Raw genomic sequence first — 18696 nt, forward strand, 5'->3', positions numbered from 1 at the left:
TCAAATAAAGTGTGGTGCTTTGAAGAGCTGTGCAAATCTGCAAAGACTTGGAACTAGTTTGAGCAGATTTGAAAGAAACCATAACCCCTCATACTTCACTTACAGCTTGTCTTGTTCTTTATTGCTGCCGCACAGGCTCACTGTAGTTTCACCTTTTATGCACAAATCTCCCGCTGGACTCACAGAGGACAGGGGTAGAGAGGAACTCTGGGCCGATTGTGGTATAACTGAAAAGTAAACCAGTTGTATTGAGTACAACATTAATCCATTGTGAACTTGGAGGCACATCCAATGGATGTGTTGTTGGTCAAAGCTGAGTCCTGCTTACGAAAAGGACCAACTTATAAAAGCTTGATGTTTGACACAGGGGAATTGATGGGATCTTTATCAGGTCTCAAGACCGTGCTTCGATCAAACATCGTTTGTAACTAAATGTTGTTATTATGAGCACGTAAAAAGTTCTCAAGTGTTTTTCGTTGTATTTGTACTGCTTTATATCATGCAAAGGCCTTTAGTGCACCAAAAGTGATTATTTTGTAGGGGAATATTATACTAAATATATGTTGATATTTTTCTTCAGTTTATTAATCATTTAGTGTTTCAAAAGATAGTGACAATACAGATTGCAATTTCCAGAGCCAAGGAGACATTTTCAAATTAATTGTAATTTTGTAAAGGTATGGGCCAAAGGGCCTTTATTGGAGATGTTAGAGTGAGAGTGGGAGACAGAAGGGAGGACATTGCCTGAAATATCCGGCCGACTCTAGAATCAAAACGGCTGTATGGGCCGCCAGCTTTAACCACTGAGCTATCCGGCGGGCTTCAAATTGATTGTTTTATCCAAAACTCCCAAAAATGTAGGGAGTACTGACTGAAATTATTATTTGATAGATTAACTAGTTATTTATATTGATACATTAATTATTACTGTAAGCCAGTTGTTTTTTTACTTGAAACCATATAGAATTTCTTTTAGCTCGGGATCAACAGTCATAAATGAGCTATTTTTCCCTAACTCAAGAATTTCTGTCAGGCTCGTCATTCCACTCAACTGAGTTCAAACCTGACAAATTCAAAGCAAACTCTCATGAGATGACACTGTGCAGATGGAGTCACAGAGAGCCCAGGGCTGCAGGTACGACAGTGACTGTGAGCTGGTGGAGACAGAGCAGCCCTCATCAGCCATCCAGGAGATAGATGCGCCCTGCCACTTTATAAATTGGCTGTCGGAAACATTGTGCAAGGAAAAGCGGAAATTTCTGGGAAGTTAAAGGCAGGGTGACAATGATGGAGAGATGAAAAAGGAGGGGAAAATGGGGCGAGGGTCAAAAGGGAAGAGGCAGTGAGGTGAAAATTGGGAGAAGGACAAGGTCAGTGTTAAATGTCTCATAAAGGTCTGGAGATTGTTAGACGACTGTTTCAGGATAAAAACCTTCAGTGACAGGACACACAATGAAGATAAAGATGGCTTGGATTCCATTATGACCAAAGGAAGTCACACATGGCATAGTTATCAGATGTCTATTATTGAATGAATCTACTGCACAGTCAACAGCAAATGGTTATTAAAGCTACAACTGTGATCAATCTCATAATGACTTATTGTTCTCAGTGTCTTAAATGCTTCACTTGTACCGCATATCTCCTGTGAACTACATCATGCACGCTAACCTCTGTGCTGAACAATGACCGGCTTTAATTCACAACCAGAAAGGAGAGAGCCACTCACTGTAGAATAGCAATTATTCAATGGATCTGGCAGGTCTGATAAAATGAATGAAACCATATGACTTGGCAAACTGGCCTCATGGTTAATGCAGGACTTCCTGGACGGAGGTGGAAGTTATTGGAGGACTGTTCCCCCTGTGGGATAGTAAAGAGATTTGGCCATACTCTGCAGATGTCTGCCATACAGAGGGAGAGATAGGAGCTGTCTGCTGCAGGATGGATGAGATGAGGAAATGAGAGAGATAGACCCAGGATCAGCCTATGAATCGGATGCCAATGACGGTATCAAAGGACCAATGCCAAAAATTGTGTCTAGAGGAGTTGCATCTCCATTTTTTTTTTTCCAGTGCCAGAACTTATTTGACCAATTCAGAAGACCACCTTGTATAGACATGAAGAGACATTGGCATCCCTGTAATTGCCTGAACCTTTAACCTGGAGGCAGGAAGTGATCACTTTACTCTGGGAGGTCTAACGGTTGGCCTCTATCATAGGACAGCATCAGTTATTGACACACTGCAGTAATGGCCTACCTTCGGGCAGGTAGCTTCACACAGAGTAATGATGACCCGTGCTCGCCTGCAAGCCACTGCTTTTCTTCTCATCGATGCAATTACTGCAGTGAAGCATTGCTGGCCAAAAGCCCCCATAGCAAGGAGGAAGATCACAATTCCCCGCTGCTCCTCTTACCAGCAGTCCTAAAGCCGAAAATACCTCTATGAACAACGCTGCATTTCTGTAGAAGTGTAAACCTAATTGGTTCATCTGTATTCTAGAAATGGATATAGGAGGTGTTGTGTGCACAGGTTGGCGTGATGCATTCATTATTGTTGACGCTGAAGTGCGTTTAGCCCCCACCGGTGAGAAATGAGATGCAAAAGAGGTCATTTTCTTTTTCTCTCAAGATGGTGTGTAATTGTGTGAGCTACAGTGGAAGGGGGTTGGGAGTGGGGGGGGGGGGGGGGGGGGTATATCTGTGCTACTCTCTCCACAATCCTTCTGACAAAGACTTTAATTCACCGTAATTATACAGATGGATTGAAATATACAGCAAGACAGGGAATCACTCCAATTATGCAGAGTTGATTAAAACTTGGACCCCATGCCAGGGTGCTGCAGGAGAATGGGAGGAGTCAAGATGTGCACCATAGAAGCAGTGAGCACAGGAGGCTGGTGAACATCTGCACCACGCAGGCCCAAACCACAGAGAGGATTCTTGTATCTCTTACAAAACAGAAGTGTTGCACTCTCTACAACTAGGCTGAAAAGTAACAATAAACAGTTTGATGGTCTAGTAGTGCATAAGGAAGAGTGTCTGCTCTTGACAGAAGGTAAACTCCTCGCATTGAAATCTCACAGTTTCCTAATGAAGATGGATCAATGCTATTCATTTCCTGACAACCGCACACAGTGTACAGCACAGCCCATATCCTGTGCTGTGTCACTGAACATAGCTACGGCATTAACGAGCATGGTAAGGATAAGTCCTTGGCATCTGGAGATCATGGTCAGTGGAGGAGAACGAGGGAGAGCCAAAGGGAGGGGGAGAGGGAAAAGGGAGATGGCGAAATAAAAAGTGAAACAGACACAGAGACAAAGAGAATAAGAGGAAGAAAGATCACAAATAGGGAGGGCCAGAGTGAAAAGGGCAAGACATTTGTCACCCTCTCCTACATGACCATAGGAAGAAAGAACAATATCATTAATCTCCTGACATTTCAATATTGTATTAACCTTTCTAGTGGAATTCTCTGTGCTCATTAGTCTTTTTTGAGGGGGAGAAAAATAATAATCGATAGAACAAGCTCTGGACACGATCTAGAAGTATAGTGCAGTCAAATAACATACAACCTCAAGCCAGTCATATGATGCATGCCCTGTCGTTAGTCATCACTCCCCTTATCTACTTTAAATAATTGGTTAGAATAAAAACATATCAAATAAAAAGATAAATGAAAGTGGAAGCGTTTAGCTGTTGCTCTCCAGTAGGTCACAGTCATAAAAGAGGAAAAATGGCCGAGTTGTAAAACAACAGCTTAAAGATTGCAACACAAGCACATCAGCCGTCTTATGTGAAGAGAAAAAAGCCCTGAGGCCACACAAAGCATGATGAACCCATGTCTCACCACAGCCCCCCCACGCCCCCACTCAGTCAGTCAGCAATGGAACGATAGAAAGACAGAGAGGGTGGACAAGAGGCAGGATGAATCTAAAGGTGCCCACACCCTTTAAACCCCACCGCCTGGATCCTCCCTCCCTGTAATACCTCCACAGCCTGTTCACCCTTGTCCTCACCTTCCATTCATCAATGCCTGAAGAACACCAGCCATTCAAATCACCAGCACTCCCCAGGTCATTTGACTAAGAAAACACCCTAATTTATTGCTATTATGCGCCCTCACTGAACATCAAGCACTGGCAGGCCTTTTGTCTATCATCATTTACATTTAGCCTCTCTGATTGGTGGTGTCAGGGTTTTGTTGAGCGTGTTCAGCGAAGCTTTTATGTAAACGTGTCACTTTTGAATGGTGTGATTTTATGTTTACATTGAGCATTCCTAACCTTGGAGAGTATTCACCTGGGTTCAAGGGTTATTTCAATACTGTCATAATAGGTATACCCTGACATGTTGACTTAGACAAGAGCCTTAATGAGTTTCTTTGAATTCACAGGGAAATGAATGGGTGGCCAACATGTGTTTTCCTCTGTGTGAGGAAGGCTTTTAATTAGTGTTCTATTGTAAAGTGTAGTAGTTTAGCAGAAATCAATCATTGTTTTGGACAGGAGCATTAGGAAAGCAGGGGGTAGAGAAAATAGAATGAACACTGGGAATTATTTTGTAGAATTAGATATTAGATTGCTTTTATCCCCGCTGATGCCTTTCGCCTCCCTGGTTGCAGCCCAAAGTTGCAAATCAACAAGCTTGCCTGTTTTTAAATATAATAAGTCACATGTTTAATTGCCTGCATTTTTCAAAAAATGGACATTCCCATTTGGTTACGTTCTTTCTATGGTGTCTCAATTTCCATAATGTGTATATTTAGTGTTCCAAAAGATGATATTTTTGAATTTGTTGTTTATTGAGAAATAACCAAATAAACCAACAATTATGATTATCAGTTGCTCATTTTATTATCTAAATAATAGCATTAGCTATTACTAAGCAAAATGCTGCCAAACAATCACTAATTAGTTAATGAGATGAAAGGGTTGGATGGATTTCTCCATATATTTGGTGTTGGTGTTTGGACTCTATGTTTCTGAATGCAGAATCAAGTTGATATTTTCTTTCAGTATGTTTGTGTTTTAGCTGCTCCCGTTCAATAGTGCTGGAGTTCCACTCTCTTTTAGTTTTGGTTTCCAGGTGTTTTGTTATTCATATAACTTCATCTTCATCTTTCAGAGCTAATTACAGTATTAACTTCAAAATGAAGTCAATGATACTAAATGCTAACCACAAAATCCCTTAAGGGCGTTTGATCTGTACATGGTTTGAGTGCTGCAATGTACATTTGCAGTAAGGAGTATATTTTGCAAGTTTTGATAATCAAATCTCAATGTTAGCCAAAGTGTATCTGGCCTCTTTTGAGTTTTTGTTGGCTGTCTAATTTAGCTTTTCAAGCTTTTCAGGGTGTAAATGTATCATATTAATCTAATGGTTTATAACAGTCTTAATAATTATCATAAGCACTTTAATAAAATCTCAATTAAAGTGATCACACTTTGGTAATATTAAACGTATGACGATGAGCTTACAGATGCAAAGAGGACGGCAGAGAAAAGCTGAGGGAGGGAAGATTCCAGCTGACGGCATGAGGAGGCCATTTTCCTCTGGGTTAATTGTGCGGACCCATAGGCACTAAATAAGGATGGTTAGAATGACTGGCTAAGTGACAAATGGATGTACAAATCACCCAGATTACTTCCCAGTTATTAAAAAAAACTTGGTATTTGGCTGTGTTCCACTCTCCCTCTCTCATTAAGTCTGGCAGTTGCACCACTGACGCCTATCTTTTACAATAAATCATCTCACTTCAGTTTTCACAAGTTGAAACAAGCCTAAGTGTTTAACATTGATTAGAAACAACTTTTTGTAACGATGTGAGATTGTGATGAGTCGGTTGGTGAGATCATTAAACGTAAATGAGTTTTGATTGATTGTCTGAAGAGGTGGCGTTTGACCTGCAGCTGTAGTGTAAATGGCTGTGGAGAGGTGCTGGTAAGCTGTCTGCAGACTGAGCACCTGGGATGGCGGGTTCCTAGCTGGCATTCTCACTGAGGAAAGCGACAGTAAGCTGAGTTGTCAGACAGTGCACAGCTGTTCACTTAATTGCCTCGTAGTTTGGGAAGGAGGTTAATGAAGCAGTTTGGCGATCAGAAATGAGAGACAGCCTGAATGTGCACAAAAGAAATTAGTTTCTGGCTGCTGGGACAGGGTTGAAAGCAACAGCAGTTTAAATTATTGATTGCATGAACTAAAGGGATAAAGAAACAGGAAGTGTAAAGAGAAGGACAGGTTAGCAAACTGTACAGACTTTACACATGTGTTCATGTTCAGCATGTTCCTTTACAGAGTAATTAGGCCTCAAACTGATAACGACATTTTTAATCCTGACAAAATATTTTGTGCATGACTAAACTTCTTTCATCAAAATGATGCTCATTCATTCTCTTCTTCGTAAGCTTGAAAGACGGTGATGCTGATTTGCCCTCAATTATTTTGTACATCTATACATATCATATTACACATATTGGTGTGAAAAAATCTACTTTTACAAACTGATAATTAAACACTTTTTTGCAATAATTAAAACTGTGACCAATTATTTTCATGACTGATTGAACTGCTGATTATTTTCTTAATTAATCAACTTCTTGTTTGGGATATTAAATGTTACTAAGTGTAAAATATGTCCATCACTATTTCCCAGATCCCAAGGTGATGTTTATTTTTATCCAACAAATAGAATAGAACCTAAAAACATGATCACATTATCAATTGTTCACAGTAAGAGCCTGAGGGCTGGAAAACAGCCTAAACCATAAAGTCATTATTAATAAAGTTGCCATACATGGGTTTTACCGGATTGATTATCAACTGAGTATTTTGTCTTTATAACACAACTGTTATGCAGCATTACATTGTAAAAGGGTTAGGGGATATGTTTTTTGGGGAAGACCATTATATTAAACAATTTAGTTGATAACAATTGCCCAGTTTCCCAACCCCAGTCTATAGTATTAGGTTGTACATACACCATAATTATTGTAGGCACAATATCGCTGATATGTTTCATGCATTTTATGAAAACACCTTTTAAATGAAGCAAGGAAAAAAATAACAATATACTAATGTGCACACACACTCCCCTTCCCCCTTTTCTAATGTTGTAACGCATGCCATTACACTTCTGAGCCTTCCCCCGAGCACACAGGTAGAGTAACTGTAAGGACCAGATCAAACACCATCCAGCCTCATGGCATATTCATGCCATTATGGGGTGGAAACCCCTGGCAGCAAGTGTGTCCCCCTTATATCCTTAATCACCTGCATCTCATTGTGGCGCCCGGACACACCTCCACTCATTAAAATGATGGATGGAGGCATAAGGGGATGCTGTCCCCTATTCCAAATTATTTTGTACTTGTTTAGAAAAGTGCTTATTAGAGAACACCTGGGGGAACGCGGGGGGAGGGGACCTCCAAAAACTGAGAGAATGGAGGAGGAGGGGAGTGGGAATTCTGAAACCATCATTATCATAGCTTACCATAAACATTACATTACTGAACAACAATAATTATTTTTGTCCTTAGTCTTTTGATTATTTCAGTGTATACATTAAAGGTATAAATGCTTAATTTTTTTAACTTACACTGCATTTCCACATTTTTACATTTCAAAATGTTCATCAACAACACAGATTAAATATGTTTTTTAAATGATCAAATAGAGTCTAGTGGACTCAGAATATGCCATCAGCGTGATGGCTTTCAGCAGCGGTCTCTCTCTTGAGGCTCCGTGATGTTGAGTTGGGCAACACTAGTCATTAGCTTGTGAAAAAAGGACTTCCAGTTCTTTGAGGCTCAGGAGGGATAAAAGGGACGCACAACCTCTCAATTTCCCTCACTGGTGTTTGAATAAGCCAGACCGACAGCGGTTGACATTAAAGACTCCCATAGGCCAGGATATTGCCTCTGTGAGAACAAGCATTAGGCAGGTTAGATGTAATAAACTGGAACTAAATATATTTCGGTCTCCAATTAGGATAAGTTGCTGTCAAGAGTCGCTGTGTGGCGACAATGTCGTCTTCTGATTTTATGGATATTTTGTTTGGCTGCATCAGCAGCTATCCCACTGGCTACTGAGTGATGAGAAATAAGATGAGCACTGTATTGGCTCTCTTATATAACCTCATTGAAGCCTCCTTACGCCTAATTGGCAGCAATCTAGGCCTGTCAAATTGAATATAACCCCTTCACCGTTAGTTTTAGCTTTCCTCGATTGCTCCAAATGTCTTTACTGAATGACATGGGAGGGTGATATTGTGAGTAATGGAGAACACTAATGGAATTGGCATTAGGTAATACATTTGAATAGCTACTGTACATAAATGGCTGATTAGCCTCTGAGCCAAGGATATTGATAGATCCCTCCTTGACTGGAAGCACATAGGGCCTTTCTCATTTCACTAATTTCCCCTCCTCGACTCCTCGAATCCTTGGTCCTCCAGTAGTGACCCGGAAATGGTTTTCGGCGTGCCATGTTGAAGGACATCTCATTTCTCTAAATGCACATCGAGGACCGAGGACCGAGCATCGAGGAGGCTCTCTGGAGGATACACTGATGGGTCCTCCACGGCTCCTTCGTGGATGCATTTCCGGGAACAGTGATGTTTCAAAGAGTTGTGATGCACGGCCGGACTTATCTCAGCCAATGACAGCTCTGCATGCATCCCCATGATATTATTTTATTAGCTGCTTTCATCGCGACGCGATGTTTACAGTGAGAACAGCTGTGAGGTCCATGCAGAAAGCAGTGTGTATCATATATATCACTCATTATAAAATGGACAAGCCAAATCAAGCAATCTGATTGGTTCTTAGCCGTGATATACTGAGCGTATACCACGGGTAGAATTGTAAGTTACTTTTCACAACAAGTCAGTATCCCTCCGCGTCTGAGAAAAACTGTATACAGTTGGGCTGAAAAGCAAACTGCCTGCAGTTTGCTTTTCAAACTGGAACAAGAAAGCAGCGGAGAAGTAACGGAGCAGAAACCCTCCTTTTTACGCAGCGGTCCAGACATAGACATCAAACGGCAAAAACATATTCAGTGTGCAGCTCCTTTGGCATTAGGGCAGGGATATTTAGATACTTTCCAAGGTTTGACATAATGAATTGTGCTACTTTTAAAGCAAGCAACGATGTTTTCAAATCTGTAATCAAAAAGGTCCGCAAAAACGCTATCGACCAATCAGATTGCTTGATTTGACTTGTCCGTTTTATAATTAAGCAATAGCTCACGACAGGCCGTGGTATATGCTCATTATATCACAGCTAAGGGGCGTGGTTCGGCCCGACGCGAAGCGGAGGGTCGACAACCCCCTTAGCTGTGATATAATGAGCATATATCACGGCCTGAAGTGAGCTATTGCTTTTATAAAACGGTTACCAAGTGTGGCAATATGAAAGAAAAATACACACTCTAATTTAAATAGTTTTTATTAGTAAATAATGATGTTCAAAATAAAATAGTCCCTCTGTTGCCTTCTGCACGAAACATAGTGCGAGGTGGTTGCTATGCAACAACACTAACAACAGCTAGCGAACATATTAGACAGAGAGCGTTGATCCATTATTTGGCTATTTATTTACATTAATGTGTATGTTGCCGTTTATTGTGCACTCACTGAAAAACTGTCCAGCATCAGTAGCATGGCTTACGTGGTTACTTGTATAGGCTGAGGTTGTTCTAGGCTGTTGCTTGGCGTGGCGAGAATATTGCTCCACTTTCTCCGGTCCCCGAGATTCGGCTTCCAGTAGCTCTGGAGAGAGCTTTCGCACCTGTGGCCACTAACGGTCATAATTTCTCTGCTTTGTTTCAAGACCCGCATCAGAAAGCTTTTGAATGGTGATACTTTTCCAGTTGGTCGACCTGCTCTTCACGTAGCTCTACATGTCGTCGTTTAGGTGCTTTTTGTTCTGGAGATAGGCACTCCTCAATCCACTCCTCCATAGTAAGACACCCCCCCCGGAGGTCGAAGTTAATCTTAAATGTTTTTGCGGACCTTTTTGATTACAGATTTGAAAACATCGTTGCTCGCTTTAAAAGTAGCACAATTCATTATGTCAAACCTTGGAAAGTATCTAAATATCCCTGCCCTAATGCCAAAGGAACTGCACACTGAATATGTTTTTGCCGTTTGATGTCTATGTCTGGACCGCTGCGTAAAAAGGAGGGTTTCTGCTCCGTTACTTCTCCGCTGCTTTCTTGTTCCAGTTTGAAAAGCAAACTGAGTTTGCTTTTCGGCCCAACTGTATACTGTTTATCTCAGACGCGGAGGGTTACTGAGTTGTTGTGAAAAGTAACTTACAATTCTACCCGTGGTATACGCTCAGTATACCACGGCTAAGAACCAATCAGATTGCTTGATTTTACTTGTCCGTTTTATAAATATATTTACATTTCTTCCGTTACGAAACAAACTTACAGAGCATAAGATGGAAACATTTAAGATTAACTTCGACCTCCGGGGGGGTCTTACTATGGAGGAGTGGATTGAGCAGTGCCTATATCTCCAGAACAAAAAGCACCTAACGACGACATGCAGAGCTACGTGAAGAGCAGGTAGTAGACCAACTGGAAAGGTACCACCATTCAAAAGCTTCCTGATGCGGGTCTTGAAACAAAGCAGAGAAATGATGACCGTTAGTGGCCACAGGTGCGAAAGCTCTCTCCAGAGCTACTGGAAGCCGAATCTCGGGGACCGGAGAAAGTGGAGCAATATTCTCGTCACGCCAAGCAACAGCCTAGAACAACCTCAACCTATACAAGTAACCACGTAAGCCATGCTACTGATGCTGGACAGTTTTTCAGTGGGTGCACAATAAACGGCAACATACAACGGCAACATACAAATTAATGTAAATAAATAGCCAAATAATGGATCAACGCTCTCTGTCTAATATGTTCGCTAGCTGTTGTTAGTGTTGTTGCATAGCAACCACCTCGCACTATGTTTTGTGCAGAAGGCAACGGACGGACTATTTTATTTTGAACATCATTATTTAATAACAACAACTATTTAAATTAGAGTGTGTATTTTTCATTCATATTGCCACACTTGGTAACCGTTTTATAAAAGCAATAGCTCACTTCAGGCCGCTTCGCGTCGGGCCGAACCACGCCCCTTAACTGTGATATAATGGCCATATACCACGGCCTGTCGTGAGCTGCTTAAGTATAACATGCCTACATTACTCTCTGTATTTGCTTTAGTTTAGTAGATATCTACAAACAAAGAGTCGACATTTGTCTAAAACCATTTAGTGCTTCACATAATAAAATACACAATGGCTGTAGCCTGATTATGCTTTAGGAGCTGTAGGTGCGTGTTGTACAGTGCGTAGATGCAGCGGACAGACGGGTCTCAGTTGGTTTGGTGTCCTCTGCTTACTTTTAATACTTGTAAATACAACTTTTGGCCTGTAATTTCATTTCCTCATTGTAGCGACCAGAGAGGGGGATATATCCAGTCTCTGATAGTTTTACGTTATTATGCTGTGAGTGCTCTCATACTTGTTTGATTCTGAAATTGTATATATTTATATAAATATATATATAGCCTATACCTATATATATATATATATATATATATATATATATATATATATATATATATATATATATATATATATATATATATGTGTGTGTATGTCCGCATCTGTAGCCTGTTATTGTCTCATTATACCGCACTGTGAATGAATTCAAAAGTAAATATATAAGTCGTCATGAACACATCTGTCCATCAGACAGAGTGCTGCTGTGCCTCCTGTCATCATTAATGGACGTCTCTTTAAAATGACCGCTCAGAGGAGAGGAGTTCTCATTTCTCTAACCGCCTGCTGCTTCCCCTTCTCTCTCCTCGGTTCCCCTCCTCGGCTCCTCCGCTCGCATCTCCTGTGGCCGGGACTAAGTCTCGAGGATAGGAGTCGAGGAGGGGAGTCGAGGAGGGGAAATAAGTGAAATGAGGAAGGCCCAGAGTGTCCTCTCGGGTGAAGCCAGCTCTGAAGATCTTTCAATTGAATTGCAATGGATTAAATGACATTGAGCTTTGTTATGATGCTTTTCAGTTTTGATGAATAAGTTAAGGCTATAAATGCATTCATTTTATTAATATCTCCATAGATAACAGTGTACTTTGCATTCATGGTTTATGACACAATTATGATTTATTAGACATTTAAATTGTTTTTTTCTGTTCATGTCATGAAATAATTATAATCCTGCTTTGTTTAATATAGTAATAAGACTAAGACAACAATACATTGGTCTTAATATTGAATGTGTCGCCCACAATTGTGTATTGCTGTTTGTCATACAACTCTATTATTGTCTAGAAAAAACATCTAGCCCATTAAGACTTGTTATGATTGTTTTGTAACACACTATGACCTCTTGACATTTCCATTATATTTTCAATACTATTGTTTGACTCTTTATGACATTTATTATGACCTACTATAGTATGCGTTTCTATTACATTTGTTGTTTATATTATAATAGTATACACAACAAACAACTAAACTAATTATATATGACTTATGAAATGTTTTGATGACACCATACTAAAATTAGTTTTTGGTATTTTGGTTTCTGAAACACTATTACATGGTATTTTAATGGAATATTATACTATGACCTTTCCATTTCATTCTTTTACTTTCTGTATTATGAATTTTCCCAAATTACCCTTTACACATTTTTATGACATATACTAGGACTTTTTTTAATCAATTTTTCTGTAACATAATAATGGATGCATTTAATGACATGCATATGACTTTTTTCAAAAATATTTCTCACATACTATGACTCTTTATGACATTTGTGTTGCCTTCTCTTTTAAGATTTCTTTACAGTTTTCCTTATAATTTTATGAAATACTATACCATTACATTTGTTTAACTAATTTGTGTAGCATAATATATAATATGAAGTTCTGAATATATGGTTGTTTATTGATTTCTTGATGACATTTTATGTTCATTTGTACCTTGTTCTTTTTTTACTATGACTTTTTCACATTTTGACATTTTATACAATGACCTTTTAATGCATTTTTCTGTTACCCACTCCACTGTGAATTGTTTAACACATATTAAATTTGTATGACATACTTTACTATGACCTTAAATAAAATTAGCCTTTTTTCATTCTTTGAAATATAATACTATTACTTTTTCTACATGACAAACGATAACATTTTTAATATAATGTCAATGTTTTTTTTTAATCTCTTTTTGTTATCTACTCTTTGACAAACTTTTCATATTTCGATGACATGCTACTGTATGACTTATTAGATATAAGAATCACAAATTAGTCTGACCCATTGACATACATGAAATGCTCTGCAGAAAAAATACCTAATACTATTAAAAACTAAACTTTATATTTTGGACCTGTTTTTGTATTTATGGCTACAGCAACAAAGAATGGGCTTGGGATACAGATTAGTTTCATAAATATTGTGTGATAGAAGATTGTGGAATTTGTTAATGTAGATGAAAACAAGATCAGTCTCATTCTCTCAATGATGATAAATAACCAAAGACACATACATAGTTTGAACTTTTTTATTCATCTTTTTTTTTGTTCTTTTACATTTTTGCTTTACGAAACAAATGTTTGCAGATGTCCTATGAATAAACAACAGCACCCTTCCTCCTTAAAAACAGGGGTCCGCCACCACTGTCTTATCAAGAAAAGAGACTCTTCTTGTCCAATTACAACCTCTCCAGATTCCCAAAGTGACTCTTATTTCCTGTATTTGACATTCGTTTAAGTGCATTAGTAGACAACATAACCATTTAGATTTATGTGCAATAGCTGAGTTTATGGTCAATGCGAAAAAGATATATACATTGCAGCTATGACTCACATTAACTGTCTTTTTTTAATCACTTGATCTAGCGTCAGAACTGGAGAGGGTGACAATCACAACGCAAGGAGTCTCCTTTCAAGCACAGCCTTCGTAAACAGCAACCTTTACCAACATCATTATCATCGTCATCATCAGGATTAACTAGACTCTTTTGTCATACCTGTTTTCCTCCAGTAAGACAAAAAGGTTAATAGATAGAATGGTTTAAAATAAAGTTTAGTGATTGTGCTTTTAAAACCAAAGTAAAACAAATAACAAACATTGACAACAACACGAAACATAACAGTGCATTACAAAAAAGAAAAGAAAAGAAAAAGAAAAATCCCAAAGTGGCACTTTCTTGGGGCAGCTAAATAATATAGCAATTTACAACATGGATGGAAATGATACAAATAATTATATTTACTGGCATAATAAAATTAGAATTCGCAAAATAAAACATGGAAGACAAATTTGAGGTACCACAGTGGGTAAAACAAGAGGACATCATGTATACACGTATATTTACAGACAGTCCACCCCTCTCTGCTTGCAGCTTTTTTATTACAGTAATATCTGTATTGGCTCTCCAAAGTTCTTGGCGAGGCAAGCAGAGTCATGTCAATGTCTGGAGCAGGATTTCTCTCCATATTGCATTGGAATTAAACATAAATATACTACTGCGTATTTTGTTTTCAATGCACCATTCTTTTATCTTCAGACACTCCTTTTTTTTTTTTAAATGGACATAGAAAATGATAAGTTAGAAAAAAAAGCATTGGTCTGTTTTCCAGATGTAAAGAAACACTACTGATGTACAGTATAATGGCAGCCAACATGATGGTGAAATACTGAAATATTTAAAATTGTAAGAGAAAGAATGGTGCTCCACTCTTGGAAAAATCAGGACAGTTCCTCTTCTGTTCTTCAGCTTTCTACCATCTGTAAAAAATAGAAAAAAAATGGTTAACATATCTTTCATAACCAGAGCTAAAGATCGTCAGTAACAGATATTTTTATATCTGTGTTTTTAATTAATTCATTTTTTTTTTATGTATGCACCACAACATCAAGTCAAATTACTCGTATGTGTTAACCTAACTGGTAATAAACCTGTTTCTGATTCGGATCCTGATATATGCAATAAGTAACAAGGCAATACAGTAGATTCATGTGGAACAAGGTTTAAGGTTATTTAGAAAAATGGCAGTTTATTTTTCCTATGTACTGTACATATCCAAGTTACAATTATTCAAAAATTCACCCAATTTAGATATTGACCTAGGTAATGCCATATTCACAACTGTTGAGGCATATATGTACCTCAGACTCTTCATCTCCTGGTTGGAAGGCCCCCGTGGTGTTGAGGCTCATGTCTGCAGGGTTCCTGCGGCCCCCTTCTCCTCTCCGCCGCCCCCCCGAGCCCCTGGAAGACATGGAGCTGGAGGAGCTGGGGTCCCGGGGGCTGTTGACTGTGGGGAACTGTGGTCGGCTATAGGGCTGAATGTCCTCTGAACCTAGGGTCAAAGAACAGTTGTAGGAAGGTATTGAGTCTTGCATAATCAAAAACATTGCAAACAGCATTGAGGGGCCACATGGTATTTGCTGTTGTACCTGCGTGTTGGCGAGCCTTGCTGGCGGTGCTACCCTCATGTTTATTCCCTTTCCCTCCATGAGCAGTCCTTTGTCTCTCCTGAGCCTCTCTGCGCTCAGAGGAGCTGGTTCTGGTGTCCGAGCCCTCTCTAGGCTGGTAGCCCCCGGTTCCTCCTCTCTTGTCTCGACCTTCAACTGCTTTGGGGGAAACTCCCCGGCCCTCCAAGACTGCCTTGGACGGGTGTGTAGGTGACTTGAGCACTGCAGGAGGTGGGATGGGCGGAGGAGGGAGATCTGAAGAATAAACACAGGAACCAAGAACACATTAAACAGACATCAAAAACAAATGTGGAAACAACATAAAGTGGGCTCATGTAACTTGTGTGCATCGTGTGTAGCTCAGTTGTCTCACACAACGCAAGGTGACACACAAACACAGCTGTAGTGTGTGTACATACACTCAGAGCTCTGCACATAGCTATGCCGAGCGGAAACTCCTCCGTGCCGACAGTAAACACAACAGATTACATTAGGGAGGCCAAATCTGAGAGTTATGACATTTGTGCAAGAGGCAAGAGAGGAGAAAGAGGGGAGGAAGACGGGGGTGTGACGGTCAGCAGCTGGTTCTCTGAACTGCTCCACTTCCCCTGTCGATGAATCAATGCTGCTTGTCCTTGAGCCATTATTCATATTAGGCCAGTGGGCCGCCTGGTCTCGTACACATTTCACCATCCTAACAAAATGGTGAGAGAAAATCCTTTTCTTCCCCCAATCGATGGACTTTCATCTTGTAATCAGCATCCGACCTGAAGGATGGTTTGTCTGCGGTCAGACCTATAATCCACATATGATTAGTTGTTGATAAACATTTCAAGTGCCAACTCTTACACCTTGCTTGAATTCCGAAGGCCATCTTATACTCTTGACTAAACACGATGTATGGTGTCGTCTTCACTTTGTATCTCTGTGTGTTGTTGTTGTAATATGTGGTCCTGTAGCAGCTTTTCTTTTTAGCTCTTTGTCAGGTGTTTATATTTGCAATAACATCACAACCATGCAGTCAGAACTGTTTATGGATGTGTAGTCATATACATATATATTTAAAAAAAGGCAGTGTTTGGAGATGGATGTGGGCCGACTTGGCTTCACGTCTAGCGTTATTCCATTGCAAGATGGTCTTGTGTTAATGCATAGTAGTGAATACAATGACTGCACTATGATACTAAGATTTTTGCATTTTAAGTGGCATAGTATTATATGACATTGTTTTAAGACCTTTTTTTACAACATTTTTTGTGCATATTGGGATTTATCTTTTGACATCATTATGAAACATTATACTATGACTATTATATTCCATAAATTAAAAGACCCATGGCATGGATAGTCTCTGTTTTTCGATTGTGGCACACTGGACTTTGTGGAAAATCAAAGCTTTTATTCCCTTTTTTACACTCGAGAGGCTAATGAGTGTCTTTGCTGTGTCTTGTTGGCGGAATCAAGCAGCCCCAATACACTCTTCTGATTATCCTCTACCTCCATACTCTCCTCCTGAATACAAAAAGGGCCAGTCAATATCATACAGCAAAGAGGTGTCTGCAGTTTTTTAATATCTCTCTTGCCTCCTGAGTCCTGCCTCAGTGTGAGTCCGATCAATGCCACAGTCTGTGAGATATGGCTCACTACGAGGGAGGAGCAGAGTGCCTGTTAGATTTATGAGGAAATATGGGCGAGGACAGAGCTCAGGTCTGAAAAGTGTCTCCGGGCTTGCCAAAGAGGGTGTATTGGATGGCCGGGTGGTTAATTAGGCAGACAGGACTGAGACAGATCAAAAGAGACAGGGAAGGGTTAAGTTCAGAGAAGGTAGACAAAGGCATTTGAGTCAAACACAATATGAATCATGAGGGGAATATAACTTGGGAGTTTCCAAATCCACTGAGCAAACAGGAGTGAAATGAGTAGGTCAGAAAGGGGTGGGGAAGGGAGGCTGTTTGGGTATTAGGGGGGTTGCTGGTGTTAAACTGTCGCCTTAACTGATGGTATGTATGTGTATTTACAGTAATGCGCTGGGATAGTAGTCCAATCTGCAGAAATTGGAAAGGTACAGTGACATACAATAACTTACAGAAACATAGGTATACACATTGTGTTTTGGGTTGTTACTATCCTCCTTAACATTTCATAAAATCTCACCTAACACCTCAGCACCAGTGTTCTAGACCACAGACAGGGGTATGAAGGGTGGGGGTTGAAGAAAAGACAGGGGGGGGGGGGGCAGGGGAGGCAATAACCTCCAAATGAAAAACAATCCATTCAGATCAAATGCAATCAGCAGGAGGACTGATGGACAGACAGAGCTGCATAGCTGTCAGTCCGCCCCCTCGCTGCTCAAACAAAGACGGAGGGGAGCACGGGAGAAGAGGGGAGAGTCGAGAGGGATGGAGAGATCACTCCAAAGGGAGGGGCAGTGGATGGGGAAGGAGCCTGGATATAAGGATGATGGCAGAAGGCGGAGGTTGGGTGGGTTGGATTCTCTGCAGTGATATAGCTGGTCTGGCTCCCAGTGAGCTGGATATTAAATCTCCCTGTCAAGTGCTTCCAACACTCAAGGACACCTGACACTAAGAGGAGAGCCAGCTCTGGGAAAGCACATACTGTACACAGCAGAGTGAGCGCCTACACACACACATGCAGAGAAATACAACAGGAAATACATATCCACAGGATCAAAGCATTAAGGAAACAGCTAGAATAAGGCTGTGTATTGTTAAGAGTTATGCTTTAAAAGTCAATTGCTCTTTCTCTTAACAAGGTTAAAGCTTTCCCTTCCGTGTGCAGCTGCTCCGGTATTTAGCCCCTGTTTGGTTTATGTCCGGCTCCTGAAGGTGGCACTTCAGTGAGAGCCAGAGCACCTGGATCAATTTCATTAGTGGCTAGAGTGGAGAGACATCCCAGTGTCAGCAGACCCAAGCTGGACAGAGCTCCCTGGAGACCACCCCCCCCCCTCCAGTCGTCCCCACCATGGCCCTGGCCTCCAGCCCACCACTTGCCCGATCTGTTCAGCACTGTCACAGATTAGGAATGATGCCATGTATGCATGTGCGTGAACACATGAGAGAAGTTTAAAGCCCTGGCTCATGGCACACCCATACTCAGTCATTTACACTAAATCACAGTAAACAGCACTTTTACCCAACATTTCTGTAGAGGGAATAGAGACATAGTCATT

General features: G+C 40.4%; 1 protein-coding gene across 2 annotated transcripts in view; it reads right to left on the bottom strand.

The window, feature by feature from the left end:
* Positions 1 to 13573: 13573 nt before the first annotated feature.
* Positions 13574 to 18696, bottom strand: part of robo1 (roundabout, axon guidance receptor, homolog 1 (Drosophila)) — a 156514-nt gene continuing 151391 nt past the window's right edge. For both annotated transcript variants that reach the window (XM_034113094.1, XM_034113095.1), the window contains exons 28-30: positions 15489 to 15761; positions 15198 to 15391; positions 13574 to 14816 (exon numbers count right to left, since the gene is read on the bottom strand). In XM_034113094.1, coding sequence (XP_033968985.1) covers positions 14802 to 14816; positions 15198 to 15391; positions 15489 to 15761 — 482 coding nt within the window. In that variant the 3' untranslated portion in view covers positions 13574 to 14801. The remainder of the gene's footprint in view (positions 14817 to 15197; positions 15392 to 15488; positions 15762 to 18696) is intronic.

This window comes from Trematomus bernacchii, unplaced genomic scaffold, assembly GCF_902827165.1.
Source record: "Trematomus bernacchii unplaced genomic scaffold, fTreBer1.1, whole genome shotgun sequence".
NCBI classification, from domain to species: Eukaryota; Metazoa; Chordata; class Actinopteri; order Perciformes; family Nototheniidae; genus Trematomus; species Trematomus bernacchii.